The following is a 24,139-nucleotide window of genomic DNA, read 5'->3' as shown; positions in this document are numbered from 1 at the left end:
TTGCCCTTTTCTGTCTCTGGTAAATGAGGATTTCCTAGGACTATATGTGCATAGCACATTCGAGTTTTTTTCCCCTTTTCCTTCCTATCAGCATTTTCAGATGTCAGTGGACAATCAATCTAGCTACAAGTGGCTACCTTTCAGTCAGAGCTGACTTCCAGAAAACCAGCAGCTGAGGCACTCCAAAAAAATAACTGTCAGATCACCAGTGTTACTGTGGTTATTGTAGTAAAGTTCCGAGTCGCTTCATTGTTGAAAATTGGTAGTAAGGGTTGGCTTTTTCAATGGACCTTTGTGTAAAACCACTGCAAAGTTTAAATTTCACTAGTCTCCATTTTGATGGAGCTGGAACCATTTTGCCTCCTTCAAATTGAAGTGTCATAATAATTCAGACTGGAGGTAATGCCTGAATAAATCAGTAACTAAAAGCTGATTTTTTTTTTAAGCTAGACATGAAAACCACACACATTCTTTATCCATGTTACCTTGTCTGATATGATTACTTTTTTGTACACAAATAATTAATGACAGTCTTCTAGTGGTCTGCCCAAGATGAAAACACAGATATATCACCAGTCCTGTCAGCAGAATCTGTAGCATTCCTTTGCATCTTGGTGGCCTCAGCAAGTAAAGGTTTGTGGCAAAGTGAGTACATCTTCAACCTTGAAATTGCAGTGCTGTGATACTGGTTGACTGTGTCATGTGCACAGACCTGCTGTTCTAAAACGTTCAAAGATCAGGGTCTTTACAGATGCCTTACATACATTCTATCTTTTAATACCACTAAGTTTGTGCTGTGATATTGCCTGAAGTCTCTGGGGGACTGGAAGTTAGTTCCTCAAATTCTGTATCTCTGGAACGTGATTTTGTCAGGAAACGCAGTACTTAGAAGGCAGGGTGTATGGACTGCTAAGATCTGGACAAAGTTGCAAAGACACAAAGCCTCTCAAAAACCATAGAAATGACATTTATCTTGCAAAGATCATGAGGTAGGGTTGTTTGTCATCAGTTATCTCCAAGCACAGTATTATTTTTCCTGCTAGTGGTGGGTCACGTCTATCCATGCGATGAGTTTATCAGGTAAGGTGGTGCCAGACTCTATTGCAGCATCCTGTCACAGTCAAGCCTGAAGTTTATTGCACCCAAGTTCTCATGCACAAATGACTTCTTAGACTGACAACAGAGCTTCACTTTTCATTCCTCTAAATTAACTGGTTTGCTGAGTGACATCCTCTTGCTGACTAAATTTTGTAGTTGATTTTGCAGTAGCAGCAATAATGGTTTGCTTCCATCAACTTTGTGGCATATGCATCTAAAAAGCCTTCATACTACCAGTGGGATGGATTCTGGTTACAGCTTGTACTTGGATCATGTTTGCATTTGAATATTTAAAAAAGGCAAGAGTTTGAGACTTCACAAGCCTGTCAATCCTTCAGCAGATAACTAAGTTATTTACATGCTTACATTTACGAGAGATTCTAAACAGACTTATAAATAGAACATAAAGTGCATGAAAAATCTCAGAATGTCACTGCAGACTTAAAAGTTGCAGTATAACTGAAAATTAAAGATAAGGTTCACAGAATTTCAACCCTTAAGTGAAGCAACTGCTAGTTCAGGGAACCAGTTCTTTGTGTTATGTCCTACCAATGAGTGTTAATATTTTTAGATTTCTGGTTATCGCTTTTAACAATTAGAGAGAGACTGTTAAGAGCACATCTTAGAACTTGGCCTCCAAAGATTAATGGAGTTCATTAATTCATTCATTTACCCTAGATGAGTACTGCTGAGTTTCCATACAAGAAAAACATTCAGATTGGGTCATTCCTTTCCAGTTTCAAAACCACACATATGAAATGAAGACAATTTCACTAATGATGTGGAAAGACAGAAGCACTGTCTGGGACATCTTCATCCCCATTAGAGAATGCAGAAAGAGAAGAGAAAGCATTCTGTATTTATTCAGAGCTACACCGTCAATCATCATGAATTACCTTTTTTTGAAGGGCCCAGAACACACAAGGGTTCATAATTTGGGCAGTGACTAGTAAATAGAAGTATATTCCTGTAATCTGGCAAAACAGATTGCATTTAAATGCACATATAGGCACAGTAAATATAAATAAGGCTAATGAGGATTGGATGGAATAACTAAATTCGTAAGTGTCATAACGGCTTAAGTCTTGACAGGTTACTGCTTAGTTCCTTTTATCTTCAAGGATGCCTCAGGTAATAGGGATGTCTCACTGCAAGGGCTTCAGGGCAAGTAATGTATTCTTGAGTGTGTCATGCCTGCCACAACAGGGTTTATACCAGTAAACAGGATTGCTTTAAAGGCCAGAGAGAAAACAGAGAAGTTTAAAATTCCAGGTGTTAAAAAACACGAAAGAAAACACCCAAACTCCTTATTACTACTGAAAAAGACTACAATAAAGCATGCCTGAAAAGAAACATACTAACCAGTATTGATTCATAATAATCTTGCAGAAGAGCATATATGGGATATTCACACTATTGCTTTTGAGGCTTAGAAACTTCCAGTAATTGCTTGTATCCTTCCAACCACTTGTGTATGCTATTAGGGTGGCTGAAAAAGTGTTCTGTCCTGAGGTACCCACCCCAATCTACATCAAACACTATCCCGAACAAAACCACAGTTTGACTAAACAGCAGCAGCAAGAGATTAAAAAAAAAAATCCTAAAATCCAAGATAGCAGATGGTAAATCTCAAATTGCAAGCTTTAAGTAACAAGTATGTGCCTTGAAAGGAAAAGAAGCTTGCACCTAAAATTATACTGTGCTGTCTGCTTTCAGAGCAAAAGGACATTTTTGGACTTTGTTATTAAGAGATATTTTCTTTCTTTGCTCTTCATCTAATGATAGCTCTGTTCTTAAGATGCTATTAAAGGGCACTTTATATTTGGCAATCTGGATAACAGAGATGAGGACATGTCATTATTCCTTCATTTTGCCTGAATGTTTTAACTTTTAAACTTTTTTTTAGCTTTTAATAGTGCTTACAAAGTAAAGGGGGAAGGGAGAGAATACATATACTTTAATCAGGTTTGGTTTAGACCACATAGAATAACACATTAGAAAAGAAAGGCAATTACTTAAAAATAGTTGTATTTATATTTCACAATCTGCTCAAATACTGTTTGTTGGGGTTTTTTTTGGTTTTTTTTATAAACTTTCTCTACAGCATGTTTTAAAACAAGTTCTTCACATTGCTTCAACTATGTACTTATGGAATTTGAGGGAAATAGTTCTGGTTGTTTTTACAGTTTAACACATATACAGTACCAAAAGGACGGTGGTTAGTCACATGCAGTCCATATGAGATTCTAACATGACATTTAGTGAATTTTCTGATGTTGACCACCCCTTTGATGCTGAAGGTAATGCATCTGTGGAAAGCAAGGACTGTAGATTTGGGTTACTGCTCTCTGCATCTTCCAGTTTTTCAGTGTTGTCCTCCCAATTAATGTGGAATCTTGTGACTCTGGGATTAGATGCCAAAATATTCCTTTGAAGCTGGGAAAGAAGAAAATACATGGATTGTAATGTGTACATCCATATACATATTTTTTCTTTTTAGTCCCTATAGCCTTGTTTGCATAAAACAATTTATTTAAAAAGGGAATTCACTGTGCATCTATAGCTACTTATGGATCAGAAATGCACTTACAGTACACCACTTACTAATTTTCCCTAAAATTCTCCTCAGCAAAATAACCTTTTCTCACTCAAAATACTCTCTCTCAAGCAAAATACACTTTCTCAAGAGTATTTTAACTGTTCCGCAAGGTCAAGGCTGTGAAAGAGATCCACAAGTAAAGTGCAAGTGTTTATTTTATCTACCTTTTAGTAAAGCAAGTAACTTCTATCCCACAAGGATTTTGCAAACCACAGTACTTCATCAAATTTTGCATAAACTTTATGGTATTTGCAATACCTATCAATTCCATCAACTTCTCATCTTCATTTAAAAGTACAACCTTATTCTTAAACTACCAAACATTAGACTGCTTGCACTAAGAGCATTTATCAACTGTAGTTTTAAAATAAAAACATTTATATTTGGAAGTTACTAACACTGTGGCAGTGGATATTATTAGTCATCTGTCTTATTCTCATGGCTGGCCTTCATTTTCTTTTGAAAACATGTTGCATTTGTTTATGTATGCAGGAAAAAAAAAAAAAAAAAAAACCGCCCAAAACAAAAAACAACAACTGATTTTTCTCATTTTGAAAAGGGGTAAAAGCTTATATATACTTACCTGGAGGATGGCAACTTAGAGACAGTGGACACTCACTACAATATTTAAGACTGATCACATGAAAGGTTTGATTTTATTTTCCAAGAAAGTGTATTCTCATTAAGTATGTCCTGACACCTTATGCAAACTAAAAAGACCATTTCTTTATTAGAACCTAGTACAGCTTATTACCCAATAATTAATCAATCACATTAATAACCTTCTATTTGTGCATTTTCATTTTGTCCCCAAGTCACATAAAGGACTCTATACAACCCTATGATTGCTTTTGCTGTTCTCTTCCATAGCAGCAAAGCTAGCTTTTTATATAAACAGAGAATGAAGATAAGTAGTTCAAGGCATTCTAAATTCAAGTGCTTAATGGGAGTTGCCATTTCGGCATTGACAATGAACATAACAAGTTATATTTTAAATGAAAGAAATAAAGAAGAAAGGAACATACCCAAAGTTTAAGAATCCTCAAACTTTACTGTCATTTACAGTTTGTTTGTTTTTTTTTTTTTTTTTTAGTATCTGATCACTGAAAATAAAGTTAAGCACAGAAAAACACACTATTTCATCTTTTAATTCTAGTCCTGGTTTAATTACTACCATGAAGGATATGTGTTTTTATAACTTTATCTGTATACTTCTTTTGCCAAATTAGACATTTATCAGATAATCATCTAACCAGGCTACCCATGCTCTCTCATTTTACACTTAATTTATTCCTCTGTTTGTTAAAGTTTTGCACAAACTGTAGGTCTGACACTAAAACAGCTGAGTAACAACTGCAGTAAATTAATATCTACAATTTAGTTCCAGGTTGATGGGCCTAGAAAAAATATTATTCTGTTTTTCTGTAGAACACAGCCATTTTGTAAACAGTGGTGCAGGTGAGAATAAATCCAATGGTTTACTTCACAGTCAGTGTGAAAGTACAGACAAGTCTTCAGGATAGTGGAAATTTTTTGATGGTTTCTCAGTATTACCTAAATTTATGACGAGTACATGGCATTTATAGTCTGTCCCCCCAAGTATTTTCTGTTATTTGATGCCTTATTCCATGCACTTTATCAAATCACTTGGGGTTTCGGTTTGTTTCTTAAAAACCTCTTTCTATAAGCACACCTCTGATACACGACTAAAACAAAACATGCCTTACCTTAGAAAAATCTGGCTTTACGGGTGGATTCTCTCTCAGTTCTGTTTCAGTATATTCATTGTTTACATAGTAGCCGACTCTAATAAATTCTTGACCTCGGTAAGTGCACGTAATTAGCACAACTGTTACACCTACTGCATCTGCATCTGGAATAAGCCCTGGGTTAGGTGCATCAGCCTAAATATGAAAGGGAAAGATAAATTAAAATCGATAGCACATGCCTACCTAGCAGGGGAATCTCAAGTAGTGTGTTTCAGCAGCTAAGTAATGACTATATTTAAAATTGTTCCAAGTTAACCAGCAAATACACTGCTTTCACAACATCAACCCTAGATTTAGAACACTATCCTCTAACAACAGAATTGGAATACAGTAAAATTGTTTGCTGACATTTCTCATGGGCAACTGGCCAGGTTTGATCCAAAACTCCTTTTAAATATATGGTCAGCTGAACCATTGTTCAGACACGGGTACCAACATCATTCCAGTTCTACAGTGCCACAGTTCTCCAGCCCATCTTGGTAATTCAGCAGGGTAAGATTATTTTCTCATACACCCTCAAGGTTGAATTGGTCTGTATGTGTGCTCTTAACAAGACTACATCCTTAAAACTACAGACTGCAAATTGTATTTCAGCAAGAAAAGGGATGAGCTATGGTAAGCCTTGAGCTGTTCAACAGATTCCTAGGTAAAGAATGAAGTCCTTTCTCTGGCTTGATTCCTAATACCTATGTTCATTAAAATTAATGCAGTTAATTTATTAATAACCTAATTAATATGCAACTGATATAATCTTCCTCAATTCCTTACTTACCATGGCTCTGCAGTTACTTATCAATAAAATTTGCCTCATAAGATGTGGCTCGCATCAGTCTCTTAAAATGCCTCCTAACTACCACATCTATTGATAAAATGCGATGCCTGATTCTGCTGCAGGATTTAAAATAACAGCAATCCAGGCATACTAAAACAGCTTCCTATTTACAATTCCATATGAAGATCTGAAGTCAACAGTGAACACCCATGTTGTGAGAACAAGCTCGTATTAGTAATGTGTGTTCAGATGGTTTGGGTGTAACAAACCTCACCTAAAGACAGGATGAATGAATTCCTGTTGTCCTCTCATTCCTACTTTTCTGTAGTATTTATATGATTCAGCATGGTGAAATTTGGGAGGTGCTGCTCATGCAGCATTGGAATCTACTCCTTGCCACTTCAATTCTAAGCCTTAAAACTAGTCTAGCTTTTTGTGAGAAATTGTAGGCACTTCACACAAGAATTAGATGAGTCAGCCCTCTCAGGTAGAAATACACCCAAGGGAGGAGAAGAAACCAGGAAATCAGGTAGAATTCATCTTCCTCCAGCCCTGAAGGAAATAAGACTGAATAGCTTTACAGCTAGCACAGGGGAATGGAAAAGATGGCCAAGAAACAAAAAAATGGAGAAGCTAAAGGAAATCACAAGAACTGCCAATACAGATTAAATCATTAATTCAGTAGTTCTTGTTCTAACAGTGGCCAGAACTATCTGATCACTTTAAATTCCACAGTAATGGGCAACAGAAGAACCATATTCCATTTAACTTCCCATTAAACTCAATTCACATTCTAATGCAGGATCTTAGTCTTCCAGGTTCCCACTGTCATTTTCTGTCTTGTGATATCCTATGACACAGTTCTGAACCCAAGGAAATACTCTGTTCTAATCCTACTTATCTCTCAAACATTGTTTTGCTGCATGAAAAAGATACTGAAGACTGTTTAAAACAGTTTTCTCAAATTTTCAACTTTTTGGTTTTGTCAACCTCTTAATTACTCGGGAACCAATAATGATACACAGATGGTAGAAAAAAATAAGAGCTTGGTATGACCAAATGACAAATAAGCAGATTATATGCAAAGAGATATTTTGGTGGGCAGAGGCAGTAGATTAATTTTTGCATAAAAATCACTGTCTTAATCTGCCATTTTTCTGCTAAAAATTACTTAAGAATTTTATTAAATCAGTCCTTATGTTGCCTTGAATTATCTTGCTTTTCCACATGATATTTATTCTCATAGCTATTGCTGCAGAGTAGGTAGCAAAGGTTATATGTGCACTTAAGGATAGTAAATTATTTATGCACTTATATGCTCAAAAATAAGTTTCTGTGATTTTATTACAAATTCCCAAGAGAATCAAGAAGAAATCAGGTTTTACTACGTATGTCTTGGGATTTAGAAACAAACAGGCCAAACTGTGGGCCTTTACTACTGAAACCCTTTTAAAGGTAATGTTTTGGGGTTTTAAAACAAAGAGCTGCTTTTGTAAGTCTGAAAAGCACAATAATTGTCCATCTTTCTGTAAGGCTGAATTTCCAACCTGATTCACATCTATTTTTTTATCTAAGGTATTTTTATAATCCTTGGTAATCTGTGTGGTACTCCATTTTAGTTGCTATTTCAGCCATTTTCCTATCTAGAAAAATCTACAACAGATTATCTGAAAATTTTATACTCCTCTGCAAAGGTCCTTTCCTTATGCTATTCCTCATGAACACAATCTCTTTTCTTTGTGTCACATGCCTCCTGCATTTCTGTGCTTTGCCCCATTCCTGCCTTCACTTGCTTGTTTTCTCTGTATCCCAGGCTGCTTCAGCTTGGTGAATAAAATTGCTTCAGTCATCAGCAAAGGCTTCTTGCAGCACTTTGCGTTTTGGTGGTCTCCTGTGTACATACATATGTGCTAAATCCTACCCTCACCTGAAATCCAGAGCCTTTGGAGCGTAGTATACTCAGACCCAACCATACTTCATAAGAAATAAAAAGTATATTTAACAGATGGGATCTCTTACAGGACCTACTCCAATCTAAACAAAATCTCTATACATCACTTCCTGATTTAGCTGTAGTGTCCTTTATAACCAAGATACAATTTCTGAGTCCATTCTACAGAACCTGCAAGACCAGTAAATTTAGAGACCTGTCTAATCATACGGCAAAAACATGCCTTTTTTAAGGCACCTGCTTCTTGCTCCTTCCCATCACCATCAATAAAGAATCTTTGGGCCTTTAACTGAGAACAGTACATCTTCAAATTAGGAATGTAAATGCCAGCTAATTTTCCACTATACAAACACAGGGTAACCCCTCTGAGAGCAATAGAGAATCACCTATTTCTGACCAATTAATGCCATAAGCTACAATGGCTTGATAATGGAAAAACTGTTAATAAATGATGCATTTGTTACACATCTGCTTTATTCATAGCATAGAAAAATTAAGCCTGGCTCCAAAACCAAACAGAACATTTCAACACTGATAAATGCAGCAACCTCCAGTCTAATCCTATTCCTTAAGCCTGTTCTTTAAGGAAAAAACCAAAACAAAAAGGCCCAAATAAACAAACACCCCCAAAATGCCAAATAAACTACCTTTTCTGGAACTTACAGGATTAAACAGGATCGCCTCACAAATGTTGATATTTTTTCAAACCAGTTACAGTAACCATGACAAATAAGGGAATCAGCTTCATCAGAACTTTGGGGTTCTTTAATGCTCTTACTTCAGCATGCCTTTGTCATTAGTTAAGTGAATTTATAGCATTTGGGAAAATAGCAGAATTCTTATATAATAAAACATACCCAGTTTCTATCTGATTTTTTATCCAATGGATTTTGCTGCCCGTTTACAAAAATAAATGCTAGAAAATGTTTTAAATAAAAATTATAGTTTTGAATAAAAAAACAAACAAACAAACAAAAACACCCCACCACCACAAAAGAAGTTATCCCAAACAGAAGAAAGCTTCTGTTAGAATTCGGGCAAGTCCACTTCAGGTTTCCCCCCTGCTTCTTACTGAGTTAAACAGAAACTAGTCTAGGCCAGTAAGTCATCTTAGTGTTGCTCTTTCCCCGTTTTCTTTTCCTTTGTTATTCCTTATTAACTTTTGGCTTTAACAGCAGTATTTTACAGGACTGTCACATGTTCCAGACTTTTTTGCACAGTCTTAATCTACACACTTGTGTCCTAAATACCTCCCATTTACCACCGAATTTCTATATTTATTTTATTTTATTTTAGAAATCACTGTACTTTGTTATGATTTAGCATGCTTAGCCAAACATCACAGTTGACCATGGTTCTGCCAAACAGAAACAAGCTTCTTGATTATTCTGTCTGAGACAAACTAATTTTATAATTAGTTTGTTGCTCTGATCCTCTGAAGGCATTGTCTACATTAACCTAGTGCTCCTGATTGTCTGAAACTGCCACCTCCAGCAGAAGAGGTGAGCCTTATAGTGCTGGTGTAAACCAGGCAACTGGCACTGCTGATTATGAACCAGACTGGTTAAAATTATCAGTAGCTATGGGAACTGTGCTTTTATCAGCTATTATTGATACCACAAATAAAAAATATAACCAAGAAGTATAAGGGGCAAGAAGTACAAGCTCAAGAACAGAGTTTAAAGGAAGGCATATCACAACTGAGGAGCTCACTGCAATTTTTTTTACCAATATTTTTCAAGTGCCTCTTAGTTTGATACAGTTATCCCTAAATAAATTAGCACAACTTTTAGAAAGAGCTAAATCAAACTTACCTGAAATACAAACATGTGTCTTCCTGCAGGAACAGGTCCAACTAAAACAGAGTCTAACACCTGATCATACTCTTCACTTTCAGCTGAACCCACATAAATTATTTTCCATTCTAAATCTACATAAAAAAGAAAAAAAAACAAACATTATTTATCATTACAGTTAGGGGGCCTTCCACTCTCACCCATCTACAGCTTTGCATAGCTAGAACTACTTCTTTGGCAACAAGCCTAAAATAACAAGGACCTGTCTTTATCAGAAAAATTTAGTGATGCATGACCCTGTCCTCATGAACCAGATCATCCCACTTTCTCTAGTCAGTTGTATCACAGGAATCCCTTTATTCTAACACTAAGGTTAATTTTCCTAATTTATACAGAGAACAGGGCCTTTTTACTGATTGGGTGCTGTGTTGAGCATCTTCTCAAAGTCTGTCAGAATGGCAGCAGCAGAGGGATAATGCCTATAAATCATCACATCCTTGAATATTGACTCCCAAAACCAAAATTCCCACCCTCCACACACACACCTCACAGCTTAAATAAATTGCATAGATCATGGAAAGTAGTCAATTGAGTAAGAAACCCACTGGGTAAGCTCCAGACACACTAACTCTATGCTCCCAATCCTTCATATGTCACTTGTGTTACATGGGAACTACATAAAATTTGATAGCATGATATTAATTTTTTCTAACTCAGCCTCTTCCCCACAGATGCTTTAAAGTTGAAACTGCAAATTAGCCCAAATTGGCTCTTCCTGGGTCAGCTTTTCACCTTCCCTTTTTGATTCAAAAACCAGTATTATTTCACACATACAAAACTAATCTTGAAAGACAGATTTTGGGGTTATTAAAACAAGAGGAAAAAAATTACCACCATGACAAAAAACTATAACACGTCTTAATTACTATATCTTAAAAACTTACACGGTGTTTTTCTTTTTTTCCCCCTTGTGAACAATGCCTTGATTGCCTTTGCAAAAGCACAAACCTGTGAGCTATTACATTAATTCGATTAGCACACTCGGCAAAATCCAAAGGTCTGCCTCATGGTTTCTGGATGCAGGAATGGAATTTAAGCATAGAAAAAAAAAAAAATTGGCACTTGGAACAGAATTTGCCTGCTTTAAGTTCGCAACTCTCTTTTCTCATTAGTGAATTCTTCTTGCTTATCTTATTTACTATTAGTGCAGGTTTAACTATCATAATAAACAGAGCAGCTTGGGAAGGGATTTTACTCCTCTGTACAACATGTTTTCCCAGGTATTTTATCAGTTTTATATACCTTTTAAGCATGAAGCTGTTGCTAGTATTGCAGGGTACTCATCCAATATAATTAAGGAAATTTCTTTTCTGCATCTGACAACAAATTACTACTTAGAAGAAGTGAGGACTTCTAGGCTAAACTGCTTAAGACTAGCCCACAATCCTGTGCCATTATTCTCGAACAGTGTGAAACTTCCTCTAAACAACTCATAGTATTTAGTACTAAAACTAGACCTTTTAAAATAAAGTTTAAACGTTATTTAAGTATGTTGACACAGAACAACAACTTTGAGAAAGAGAGGGCTGGAGTTAATGGATTTAATTTTAGGATCAGTGTTGCAGAGGAAAACAGCAGAGTAAACAGACGTATTAGCATAGGAAAGTTAAGGCAATGACTTTTCAGCAAGTAAACAATGTCTGTGTTTAATCTTATTTTTAAATGTGGAAGATAGCAGCGCTCATCCCTAATTTATCCTAGTGTCTAACTTCCATGTTGGTGGGGGAAAAGAACTGAGAATTTCGCATTGGACCACCTATAATTCTTCTTATCACAACTGCCCAAATTAACTTAATCCTGAGTGTGAGGAGCACATCACATACAGGAAAAGCCTAACATATTGCAGAGCCCCTGTGACGGGCACTGCCACTGCGGCTGCCACGGAGGGGCTCCGATGCTGCACCTCTGATGGGGCAGGCCGATCGGAGATAGCCAGGCAGCAACGTGGCGGGGCACGGAGCACAGCTGAGTTGCACGAAGGCAGGAGACAGGCTGCGGAGGCCCGCAGGAAACCCTGGCTCAGGCGAGACTTCCTCCGAAGTTCCCGCCACGGCGGCGTCCCTCCTTTCCCGCGCTGTCACCGTCCCGCCGGCACGCGCGAGTACGCGCTGCTGCAGAGGCAGGCGGGGAGAGGCGAGTTAAACCGCAGCGACAGCGAGCCTGCCAGGGCACCTTAGCCAGGACAGCAACTCCCCTCTCCTCAGCCGTGCCCTCGCCCCTCCGCCCGCGGGGCTCTCCGGCGAGCAGGCGGCGCCGGGCTCCGCCGAGCGCCGGCCGGGCAGCGTCCTCTCCGGCTCGCAGGCAGCCCGGCCGGGCGGCCTCCTCCGGCTCTGGGGCGGCGGCGCCCCGCATTGCCTCCCTCGCCCCGAGCCGTTCGAAACTCCCGCCCGCGGGGCGACGCGCGGCCTCTCGGGCGCGTCCCGCGGCCGCCCGGGGGGCGGCGCTGCGGAGCGCGGCCGGGGCGAGGGCGGCTCGCGGCCCGCCCGGCTCGGGGGAAGGCGGGAGCGCGACGGCGGCCGCGGCTCCGGACGGGGGTCCCCGTGAGGCTGCAAGGTCGGGGCCGGCCCCCACCCGCTGGCGGCTGCCGGCAACTTTCGAGTGACTTCCAAAAATAGTGGCAGGCGGGCGGCCCCCTCCTCCCCGGCGGGGGCTCCCGCAGCCAGCGCTCCCCTCCGAGCCGTACCCCCGACCCCGCGCACCTACGCGGTCCGCGGCTGCCTGCTGCTGGCATGCGGGGCCAGCCAGTCAGCCCGCCCCTACCTCCCACCGTGATTTAATTTTTTTTTTTTTTTTTTTTTTTTTGGTATTAAAATGGAGCACGAGGCCATCGAAACGCATCCCCGCGGAGCGTTTTCCGCGTTTCGAGTACCGCCGGGGCTAAACAGGCAGCATCCCGTGTGCCCGCGGGGATGCGCGGCCGCCGAGCCCGGTTCAACCCTCCTGTCTCCCGCTCGCTCCCCCCACGCACACACAAAGCTGGCAACATGGCTACCTCCACTCTAACAAGTTCCTCGCAACTTGAGGCAGCTCGCCGCCTCGCCGATGGCGGGGAGAGGCGGCGGGCCCGGCTCGGCGCCCAGGGCGGGCGGACACCGCCAACTTTCCCCGGCGCCGGGCTCGGCGGGAGCGGCACATCCCCTCGCCCGGCCGGCACGTCCCCCCGGTTCGGCACGGCGATGCGGCCGAGCTGGAGAGACTGATAAATTGTAGGCGCAGGCCTGTGCAAAGTTTAAGCCTTAAATGCCCCGAGCTCAGAGCCCGGGGTTGCAAAATCCGTATCGGGGAGAAAAATTCTACTCACCTTCAGACAGGTCCTCTATGCACTCGAATGTGATTTCGAACTGGAAAGGATTGTAGAAAGGAGAAGGATTATCCAACACCACTACATTGTTCACCTGAACCTTTGCCATATTTTGGAAAAAAACACAAACAATAGGCAGAGCGTCTTAACGCCGCGCACTAAAGTCCTCCGTGCCGGGCTCCCGCACCGCACAAGCCCCCGCGCCGCTGCCCGAGCGAGGCTGCAGGGCGGCGACTTCCACAAACTTTTTTTTTTTTTCGCCTCCCCCTTTTATTTACACCGGGAACGCTCCACACTGTTCGCCGCTTTCCCTATTTCGCTCAACTACAGCCCATTCTGCTCCTGCTCGCCGCCAGCGCCCGCCCGGATTGGCCGCTCGCCGGGCGAGGGCCCTCCCTCCGCGGGCACGGCGGGCACCGAGCGCCGGCCAGAGCGGCCTCCGCGCGCGCCCGCCCCGCGCCGCCCCCGCCGCAGCGCCCCCGCCCGGCGCGCGCCGGCAACGGCCGCCGGCAACCGCCAACGGGCCGGGGCGGGGCGGGGCGGGAGATGAGCGGGTGCGGCTGAGGGAGGCGCGGAACGTCTGCTGCTCTGTTTCCCGGAAAAGGACTGAGCTTATCTCTTTTCTTCTTCTACTTCTGCTTTTGACAGCTTATCTCTTTTCTTCTTCTACTTCTTCTTTTTTTCTTTTTTTTTCTTCTCCTTTCTTCTGTGTGCTTTAAAATCCAGGCAAGGGGAAAATCAGGAGGAACGATCTTACCACACAACTTGTCAGATCTCCACTCACGACCAAAAGGGACTCTACGTTATTTCAAAAGCTGTTGCCTTGTAATGATTTTATTTAAAAGAGAAAATTAAGTCCTAAGATGCGACTTAATTTCAATTGCTGGCATATAGCTCAAGGGACTGTGTTTACCCTGCCTACCACAATGACTGTTATTAAAATTGATAAGGTTTAGATTCATCTATAGAAAATGCATCTTGTGTAAGTGTATTATATTTAAAGTTGTGAACCATATGAGCTGAAGAAGAAATTAATTTCATTTCAGAATGTTCCATCTTCTGCAAGTTGTAAACAATGTAAGACCACATCCAGCTTGGAAAGTGCCCTAAGCTGGAAATTGAGGCTGGAAGAATAGTAGGGCAAAATAGCATACTAAATTAGAACCATGGGTAGAACAGTGACAAAAATATAACCTTTTGTCCATTCACTTTAGGCAAAAAGTTGAAGAATCACTATATCTCAGTAAGACAAAAAACTGCTTGCAACTACAGCTCATTTTAAAGTTTTATTTAACCTTATTTATAAAAGGGAAGATTGAGAAGTTTTTTAAATAATCCTAATTTTTTTTTTATATGTGCTAAGATTGTGCAGTATTGTATAAACAGCAACTGCAACACTGGCTGCTTGGGAAGAGGGAAAAACTACTCTCAGTCCAGCATTCATGATGAAATTGTTCCCAACACCTCCCAGAACAAGCACTTTTCCTGTCAGAATGCACAAAATGAGTCTAATCAAGTAGGAACGTGCATTAAGCTTTCACCATCCCCTAAGAAGAATGAAAGCAGTGATTCACTTACAGCCTAAACCATCTTGCCTGTGGGGCTCCACCATGTGTGGAGGGACGCTCTCAGTTTGGGATCATTTCAGCACTTTGGGTTTTTGTTGTGCTTTGTTTGGTGGGTTTTTATCTTCCTGCTTCTGTGCCGGTTGTGCTGGGTGCTGGTGGGCTCTCGGGTGCCAGGAGCACCCCCAGCTCAGGGCAGTGGGGCTGGGCAGTGGTGCCAGGCTCGTGAGCCTGCAGCCCACGGCAGTGACCTTTGGCCAATGGCCCGGGATGTCCGTGCCGGGATACAGCTCCTTGCTGGCTGGGGAGCCCTGGGCACAGTGGGCTTTGCTGGCGGGGTGCTGGGTGCCCCGGGCAGGATGGGCTGTCTGCACGGCCCCGAGTGCTGCTGCTGAACCAAGCATGCCTGTCACATGGCCGTGTTGTCAGGAAGCCATCCCCTTCCTCTGCTGGCAGAAGGCTGGGGTACCCTGAAGCGCTACGAGACAGGACATTTTGCCCGGGCAGCAGCACTGCCAGTGATAGGCCCTGTGTGCAGCTGGAGAAGACATCTTGTGTGGTGGCAGGAGCCTGCAGCAGAGGCCATCCCATGGCTGCCATGCACAGGGCACAGCGCCGAGCAGAGTGATGCAGCACTGCAGTGCCAGTGACGTCCCTCACGGCCCCAGGGAGAGCAGAAAGTGCCCGTGGCTCCAGGGGTGCAAGGTGTGTACCCCCAGCACAGAATATTCAGAAATAAATAGAGCAGCAGAATATTCAGAAATAAATAGAGCAGCCAGGCTCTAGTACTGCCTAGTACTCTGTGTTTCTGTATTCTGCCGTGTGATTGATTGCCGACGTTGTTCGGCACACAGTCCAGGAAAACCAAGAAAGATTGGACATGGTGGAGCAGAATTCTTACTACAAGTTGAAGTACATATTATTTTATCAGGAAGCATTTAATTCCAGTAACTTTTTGCTGGTCATTTGCAAACAAATAGGTACTGTGGTGGGCTGCACAGTGATGAGAAGGTCTTGATGATGAGCCAAATGGTGAGGCAGGGGGGATTCTTGTGCAGTTTTTGCCGTAGAATTGCAGGAGATTTTAGGCTGGTTGCAGCTTGTCAACTACTAGGATATTTTGAGCTGAGCACTGGAATGGAAAAGAAGGGCTAAAGATAGAGAAGAAGCAGGGAAATAGGGAATAGAAAGATTGGAGGGAGCTGCACATACTAGCTAATGAGTGGACATTTCCACAGTAATGTGGGGGTTTTGTCTGGCTATCCACCCAGTGTTGTATCATGTGTATATTTGCTGGAAAACTTTTTATTTCTTCCCTCATTTCATTCTTGGCCATCTTTGGATTTTCATTTTTGCCTAATGCTTAGAGGAAACCAAAAACTCATAAAGAAATTTTAATTTTATTAGTTTATTTTTTTTTCCAAGCTTTGATTTGAAGCTCCAAAATTTCTGTCCATTTTAATAGTTGATGTGGAGGAAGACCTGAATGGGTGCATTCCATAATTTTACAATTATTGCCTTTGCCTCAAATTTCAGTATGATCTACCAGATCTAGTATTCATACCCTAATCTTTTTTGTTCATTTAACAAAGTTCTAAAACAAGTCACAATCCAAACATGGGAAGCGTAACAGAATCCGCTCCACAGCTCCAAGCTAACCTACCTCAGCACTAGTGGGATTGCTTGCTGGTAGCTGTAAAGTGAGTTAAGTTATGTGGTAGAAATATATGATAGACCTTTCCTGCTGGTTTATCCTCTGTCTATGGCTCAAGCCACTGTGCTGGGTCCCTTTCTTTCACTCAAGTTTACTCTTGCATTTTAAGGAAGAGACTGACTGAAGTATTTGATTCTTCAGGTTTGACAGTGACTGCTGTGAAGGAATTTGGGGAGTGGAATTTGGAAGCTGGAGCACTGGTGCTTGCAGATGGAGGCCTCTGTTGCATAGACGAGTTCAATAGTATCAAAGAACATGACAGAACCAGTATCCACGAGGCAATGGAGCAACAAACCATCAGTGTTGCAAAGGCAGGGTAAGTGGCACATTAGCACATGTAAGAAACCAACACGAGATTTTTTTCTCTTGTACTTATTTGTTGGAGGGATGCTGATTAAATATATTTGTTTTCTTCATTGTATGCAATAGTTTTGTTGTCAGCAATATTCCTAAACTAGACAAGTAAGCATTTCATAGGACAGTGCACTAGACCAGAGGCTACAAGCAATCAGACTAAATACATACCCTCTTCGCTGCTGGGTTTTCAATCTACTGCTACAGGATGGGGCACTTTTCTGCAAAGACTTGGCATTCTTTTTCTTGCCTTTTGCTACAAGTGGTTGTAATAATCTTATGTGAAATGAGAAGCTTTGTGACTTTTTTTGTTGCAACTCAGAAAGTGGGGCTTCATTTTTCCAAAACCACAAAATCACAGAGTCATTAAGTTTGGAAAAGATTTCAAAGATCATCAAGTCCAGCCTATGCCTGATCACCACCTTATCAACTGAACCATGGCGCTAAGTACCATGTCCAGTCAATTCTTGAACATCTTCAGGGATGGTGACTCCACTACCTCCCTGGGCAGCCACTTTTTCAGTGAATAAATTCTTCCTGATGTTCAGCCTGAACCTTTCCTGGCACAGCTTGAGGCTATGTCCTCTTGTCCAGTAAAATCCAGTAATATTTCTTGGTAACCAAAGCACATCAGGAGATTTCAAGGCTGCTGTATTTTCCAAGAGATTTGCAGGCTGCTGAATTTTATATGTTGGGTGTGGCATAAATAGAAACTTCTGTTTACTTTAAGTCCTTCCCTTTCTTTTTTCAAAGTAGTGTGTGTTCAAATCTGCTATTCCCCATACTACCCCTTCCCACCACTTAGATCTTTGAGCTCATATTTCAATTTATCAATTATATGCAGTTCTTATTCAGGCCCAAATTATTTTCTGGCTGGTATTTCTGACATCTCTGCTACTCAAAAGGCATCACCCTTTCCACATTCCTTCTTACCACCTTCCACTCAGCTCTTGCTCTAGTTGCATCTTGGCTTATCTACCTGACCATGTCCTTCCCTTATTCTGAGCATCTCCATCCTCTTCATCAGACAGCAGACAAATAATCACAGAAGATTCTGAGTTGAAAGGAACCCACAAGGATCATCAAATCTAATTCTTAAGTGAAGGCCTGTGTGGGGATTAAACCGATGACTTAGGTGTTTTTAGCATCATGCTCTTACCAACTGAGCTAAACTCAGGGTCATGTTGTTCTCACCTGGGTAATTACCAGCCTTTGCCAACTGGGCACAAATACGTGGATCAATATGGTCCCGTCTCCTTAGTAAGACAGGGACATATTTCAGCTTAGTTCCTTGATGCAGTTGATTGGATTTGATAGACCCAAACAGTTTGCTAACTTGCACATAGATGCTCAGTTGTTTAAGGACTACACATAATAAGGATTTTTTCAATAGCAACTTAGCACACATAAGTTAAGCACCTTGTTAATTTAGGTCTTATTTTGGTGCATGGGAGAATAAGTTTTTTTCCTAGGCTAGTGGAAGATCTGTGGTCCTTCCTCTCAGTTACAGGAGAACTTTGGACATGAGGCAGCAGTTACTCAGGAGCTGACTAGAAATAGCTCAGTGACAAACCAAAATTAGAATGCTTCTGCTGCTGCCTTACCCAAAAGGAGTACATTTGGACTCCTAGAGTAAAAATAATCTCCCCTTATATCCACAAGCACATGCTAGGACATCATGGTTAAGAGTGGAAAATGGCTGTTTCAGTTGGTATGGTTGCCATCACTGTTAACTTGGGTTCATATTCTTTTTTATACACAGGAATAAAACTTACATTCATGTCACATTTTATTTTCCTCTCTTAGAAGATGAGTTAAGCTAAAGTGTTGCTTTCCAGCATTCAGAAGTGTTTGCATATTGTACAGTCCTGCAATGTAATATTTATTTCTGAAAAGTAGTGTCGGTTTTCACTATTTAAGGATCTAGCTATGTACAGAGATTATTTGTGGCGATGTTGGTTGGTGCCTTTTGGTATCCAGATCAGTGTCTGTCTAGTTGCTGTTCTCTGACTGGAAAATGATGTACATATAATAAATATTAATACAATAATTGTGTACGTTATTTAGCTCTCATGATCTTTCAAGATAAGATGTGGTTTTTATAGGATAAAACCACAGAAGTTTTTAAGCACTTTGAAATCCTTTTCCCTATCTAATTTAATTCAACCACAATGTTCACCATACCTTTCTCTAGCTTGGTGTGCAAGCTTAGCACGAGGACAACCATCCTAGCAGCAACAAACCCTAAAGGCCATTATGATCCCAATGAATCTGTCTCTGTCAACATAGCTCTTGGCAGTCCCCTGTTGAGCAGATTTGACCTGGTCTTAGTATTGTTAGATACAAAGAATGAGGAATGGGACCATATAATTTCATCCTTCATCTTGCAAAATAAAGGTAAGAGTAGTCTTTTTAAATCATAAGGTGGTTTGTTGGGTTGGGGATTTTTTGGGTTGGTGTTTTTTTTGTTTTACTTTTTGGTTTGGTTTGGCTTTTTTTTGTTGGTTCATTTCTAGTTTTGTTGCTTGTTTGTTTGGGGTTTTTTTGCTGTTTTTAAAAATTATTTTATTTTATTTTCCACCATTTTTTAGTTTGCTATTCTTGAATCTTTCGAATTAATCAGTGTCTACATTTTTGTCATGGTGGTTTTCTGCTTTATGGTTCTTTAAGTAAGAGTAACACAGATTACTAATTAATTAAAAGGTGCGAGCTGAGAACCCTCTACTTTTACTCTGGGATCATTTATAAGAGATTTCAGCCCAGGCTGCTCAGTAAGTGGATTGTTTCCATCTCGCACCTTTACGGTGTTTGATCTTCAGATCCTATATGCCTTGTAATTGTACTTGCTTTTAATCAGAAACTTAATTCAGTCAGAACAGATCAGAGATGCATGTGCAGCAGGGCTCAAAGAATGAGCAATAGCATTCCCCATGTGGAGCTTTGTGCTCTGGAATGAGGAAAGGCAGTGTGATTTGATTTTGACCATCCCTTTCCCCATCCACGTCATGGAACATGACTTAAATCCCCTTTACAGAAGAAGTGGTTAGAGGAGGCTCCTTTAGCTAGCTTCCTTAACTTTCCAAAATATTTTCTTACAAAAAATGTTCAGAATGTGGCAGGTAGCTCTTGGCTCCAACGGAGTAGGTGAAACAGGCAGAGGAGGTGCATACACTCATGTAGCATCTTTCATTCTAAAGAGCTCCTGAGCACTTGGCACTGCCTGTGCCATCTGGTGGGCAGTGAGGCTGACAGCAGTTCTATAGAAATAATGGAGGCTTTACTGTGGATTTTGATATGGGAGGGATCAGATGGTGTGTAAAACTCTCGACTGGAATTTGACCATGTCCTTGAGGACTAGTGAACAGACAACCGGTGTGCCCCAAAAGTACAGTGATGCGTCTTTCATAGTCACTTGTCTATTTAGCAGGAGTTCTTAGGAAGGAGATTGATGCCTGTTGTTACAGAATTACTGACAAGGGTGTTGTAACGCAGGCTGCCCAAGCAAATCGGAAAAGCTCTGGAGCATGGAAAGGATGAAGACCTACTTCTGCCTTATAAAAAGCATACAGCCAAAATTGTCTGATGAGAGCAACCTGATCCTTGTTCGCTACTATCAGATGCAGCGTCAGAGTGACTGCAGGAACGCTGCTCGCACCACCATCCGCCTGCTAGAGAGCCTGATACGCCTTGCAGAAGGTAAGGCCTTGGCATTTTTATTTTTAGGCTAACAATTAACCTTTATGAAATGAAGGGAACAGTATAATTATAGCCAGTAAGCAGAGTAGCAGCTTTTCCGTGGAGGTAGGGATAGGTGATTCTTGTATGATCTTGTTTTATCTTTCTCATCTAAAGAGCCTTGGGGTTGGAGATTTTGAGTGTGAGAAAGGATGTTACACTTAGACTATCAAAACCAGTTTTAATTTTGACATTCTTATGTATATAATAAATACTAAAACCTCTGGAAGAAGTCACATTCAAGAGAAAAATCTCAGAAATTATGTGTCTTTATAAGAGGCAATCTCAGGAATTACATGGCTCCGTTTGAGTAAAATATTTGCTTCTACTCTGAAATTAATATAATAAAATAAGTGTATTTTTTTCTTAAGTGTTAATAATCCTAAAATTAATATCACATAAAAGATCACCTATTTTTTGTTTCCTGAAGTATCAGTAGTCAAGCCCATATTTTGCCATGCAACTCAAAAATTTCCAACTCTGAGTTCAAGTAATATTTCATTTATAAGAAAGAACCCAAAGTAAGCAGTAAGTCTCTGTAGTAACATGGAACCCAAGGGAAGCAGTAATACTCTGTAGTAACCTTTTATAAAATGATGTATTAAATATTTTCAGAATAAATTTAAAAGAAGGTACTGTATTCTGTATAGCAAGCATAAATGGCAGTGTAGTGCCTCCTACTTTAGATATTTGTGTTTTGTTCTCTATTTTGAGGGAAAGATATTCTCCGTTTAAGTGAAAGACAGTCATAACTTTTCAAGATTTTGTAATGTAATTTTCCATTTAGTTTTTCTTCCTTTCTTATCAGTTCATGAGATTGGGGCTTTTAGTAGGATTTTGTTCATTCAAAGTATTATTTAGTTGATATTAACTAACCTGTCTTTCTATTCCTGAATAAGAACTGTGTGTGCTTCCACGGCCAATTAGGGAAAAGGCTTCATGTGGTAAATTATTTGCATTATATCTATTTACAAAAATCACTTTTATTTTGCTGACTGACGAAAGAGAAGGAAGAAGAAAATGAAGCTATTGGAGAGAAAAACATTTTAAATAATACCAACTCTCTGATACAGACCAGGTAGAGGAATACATTTTTTCTGACCTGTGATGAAAATTAGATCTTATTTTTTACTCTATGGTGATGACATGTGCCTATGTAGATAAGGATATTTAATATCACACTCTTTGTTGTCATATCCAGCACTTTACATTTTTTAATTGCTGAATTTTAAGCATCTTTATTCTGTCACTGTAACTGCAATTTGAAAATTACACCCCATTGTTCATGAGAAAAACTAATCCTTCCAGTTTCTGGTGAAATTGACATTGAAATCAAAATCATTGTATTTATTTTTAAGTTATGCCTGTGCATGAGTGTTTGAGGGCTGAAGAAATTTGAAGAAATATCTTGTTCCTTCTAGTAAAAAAAAAAAAATGTTTTTTTACTTCAGTAACACTTGAACCCATTTATTTTTTGATAGCTCATGCCCGGTTGATGTTTAGGGATACTGTGACTTTGGAAGATGCTGTAACTGTAGTGTCAGTGATGGAATCTTCTATGCAGGTAAGGTTTCCTGCAGACACTGCCATTGCTGCAGTACCACATTCAAGGGATTCAGTTTTACATGTAGACATGTGCCAGCTCCCTTCTTCTCATTGGAAAGGATTTAATGGATTCGTGCAAAGTAGGCAGAGACCTTGACAAGTCTTTTTTAGTCCATATTGATTGTTGAAATCCTTAAACAGAGATTATACTTAGAAATCTGGCGTAGGATAAAGGCCTGCTACTGTTTTTATAGACTATGCTGTCTAAGTGAAGTTTTGGCATACTGCTGGCTTTTGGTAGTCTACATTTTAAAGTCATTTTGAGGCAGAAATTTTGTGTATATCACTGTGTTTAATAGCCTCTAGCATGTTTTTCTTCCATGATATGTATAGTCACTCATTAATTAGGTAGGAGAGAACCAAATGATTCTTTGGAGCACATTCAGTTTCCTAGACCTACAATTTGTTTTGCCATTAAATAATTTTAAACTATGTTGGTAGTAATAGTAAAACTCAGAACATATAGAAGACAAATTTTATTCTTAGAAAACTTAAAAAAATTCCAAAACTTTGTTTGGTCTGAAAATCATTCATTCCAGTTACCACATGGTTTTATGTAATGTTTCTATGCAAAAAGGCATTGAAAAAATGCTAAGAGTTAGATTTTGGTTTACTGTAATATTATTGTTAGGATGTTGAAAAAGCAGCACATTTAGAATTAGTAAAAGAACTGTGAATCTGATAGAAGGGGTTTTTAGTAGAAATGTGGAAAATAATACAAACACCATTACTTCAGACAGAATACTTTTAACATAAATAAATCTTCAGGCTTTGGAGTAGGAAAAAAATTACCATAAGTAGATTATCCAAAGCTTTATGCATGGGGTTTTTTAGCACATCTGAAATGCTTGGGTTTGGCTGTGTCAGAGATGGTGTACTCCACTACTCAGCTGACTGATCTGATCCAAAATGGCATTTCCGATGTTCCTGTATTGGTTGATTTGAATATTTTCAAATTAAAACAGTTTTACAGAGCACCTATTAGTTCAGTGGGCCTGAAAGACCTTTGTGGAAGTAGATACGCTCCTTTTTTTGGAGACAAAGCTCTTCAGGATAGATACACAAAGTCATATATGGCAGGTAGGCACTTGTGATCTCCCCTGTCCTTTCAGTGAGGGTTGAGAGACTAATTGCAGTTTGTGCCACAGATAATCTATTGCACAATGTTGCAAATGGAATTTATCTCAAAAATACTACAGGGCCTGACCTTATTAAGTAGGAAAATTATTTCACTGTCTGCTGCACTTCATCTTGCACTGTTTTGAAGAGCTCAGCTTTTCAATGACAGCACTGCATCAAAGTTAAAATATGCAGCTGTTGAAACTGCAGAAGATACCACGTTAGTCTTCATTAGATGTAATTAAACCTGTAATTAACTAGATGGAAAATTGATGGGACAGTGGTTTTAAATTAATATAGTTTTGAATATAAGAACTCTGAAATACAGATTTTTTTTTTTTTTGGTAACAGATCAAAAAGTGAAACATATGTATATAATAATAATGAATGTATCCTCTGTGTGTTCTCTACCGGCTCAGCACAAGTAAATGTAAAAGAATTGTTTTAACTGTTGGTCACTGATTCATTTTTATACAGTCCTGCCCTCAAGGGCTGCAGGTTGACCTGGCCAGGGTGAACCCACTACATTGTGTAACAAGTTTTTGTCTAATAAGAGTCGGTGAGAAATTTGCCTGAATTATGACTGCAAAAGATTATCTGGGAGTAGGTGGTATTACCATCTTTGCTTCACTCTTAGCTTCTTATGAGCAAGTAGGCAAACATGTTCATTTCTGCTAGGAAAATGCAAATTTGAGATTTGC

The 24,139-nt window shown here is 40.1% G+C and overlaps 2 protein-coding genes across 4 annotated transcripts in view; one reads left to right on the top strand and one right to left on the bottom strand.

The window, feature by feature from the left end:
• MCM9 (minichromosome maintenance 9 homologous recombination repair factor) overlaps window positions 1-24,139 on the top strand; it is a 48,408-nt gene that overhangs the window by 17,092 nt on the left and 7,177 nt on the right. For both annotated transcript variants that reach the window (XM_021540858.3, XM_085575075.1), the window contains 4 exons: window positions 16,767-16,941; window positions 19,174-19,376; window positions 20,472-20,675; window positions 22,196-22,278. In XM_021540858.3, coding sequence (XP_021396533.3) covers window positions 16,767-16,941; window positions 19,174-19,376; window positions 20,472-20,675; window positions 22,196-22,278 — 665 coding nt within the window. The remainder of the gene's footprint in view (window positions 1-16,766; window positions 16,942-19,173; window positions 19,377-20,471; window positions 20,676-22,195; window positions 22,279-24,139) is intronic.
• On the bottom strand, window positions 3,041-13,716 carry ASF1A (anti-silencing function 1A histone chaperone). Of its 2 annotated transcripts, XM_085575076.1 has the most exons (5): window positions 12,947-13,046; window positions 12,452-12,532; window positions 10,004-10,119; window positions 5,425-5,601; window positions 3,041-3,534 (listed from the first exon to the last, which is right to left on the bottom strand). In XM_085575076.1, exons 1-5 carry the CDS (start codon window positions 13,029-13,031, stop codon window positions 3,322-3,324), a joined length of 672 nt encoding a protein of 223 aa, XP_085431202.1. In that variant the 5' UTR covers window positions 13,032-13,046; the 3' UTR covers window positions 3,041-3,321. The 2 variants fall into 2 exon arrangements, with proteins under 2 accessions (XP_085431202.1, XP_021396532.1); XM_021540857.4 differs by lacking the exons at window positions 12,452-12,532; window positions 12,947-13,046 and adding an exon at window positions 13,347-13,716.

Source organism: Lonchura striata, chromosome 3 (assembly GCF_050655825.1).
Source record: "Lonchura striata isolate lonStrDom1 chromosome 3, ASM5065582v1, whole genome shotgun sequence".
In the NCBI taxonomy this organism is placed as follows: Eukaryota; Metazoa; Chordata; class Aves; order Passeriformes; family Estrildidae; genus Lonchura; species Lonchura striata.
Note: the sequence above shows the minus strand (reverse complement) of the source record. Positions and strands in the feature narration are given on the sequence as shown.

Coding starts and splice junctions, on each gene's coding strand:
- ASF1A (XM_085575076.1), bottom strand. CDS start 13,031: ATGTTGCCAGCTTTGTGTGTGCGTGGGGGGAGCGAGCGGGAGACAGGA. Junction 12,533..12,946: donor GCGGCCGCGCATCCCCGCGG/GCACACGGGATG, acceptor CCTTCCCCCGAG/CCGGGCGGGCCGCGAGCCGC. Junction 10,120..12,451: donor CCGCGGGACGCGCCCGAGAG/GCCGCGCGTCGC, acceptor TTTTTTATGTAG/ATTTAGAATGGAAAATAATT.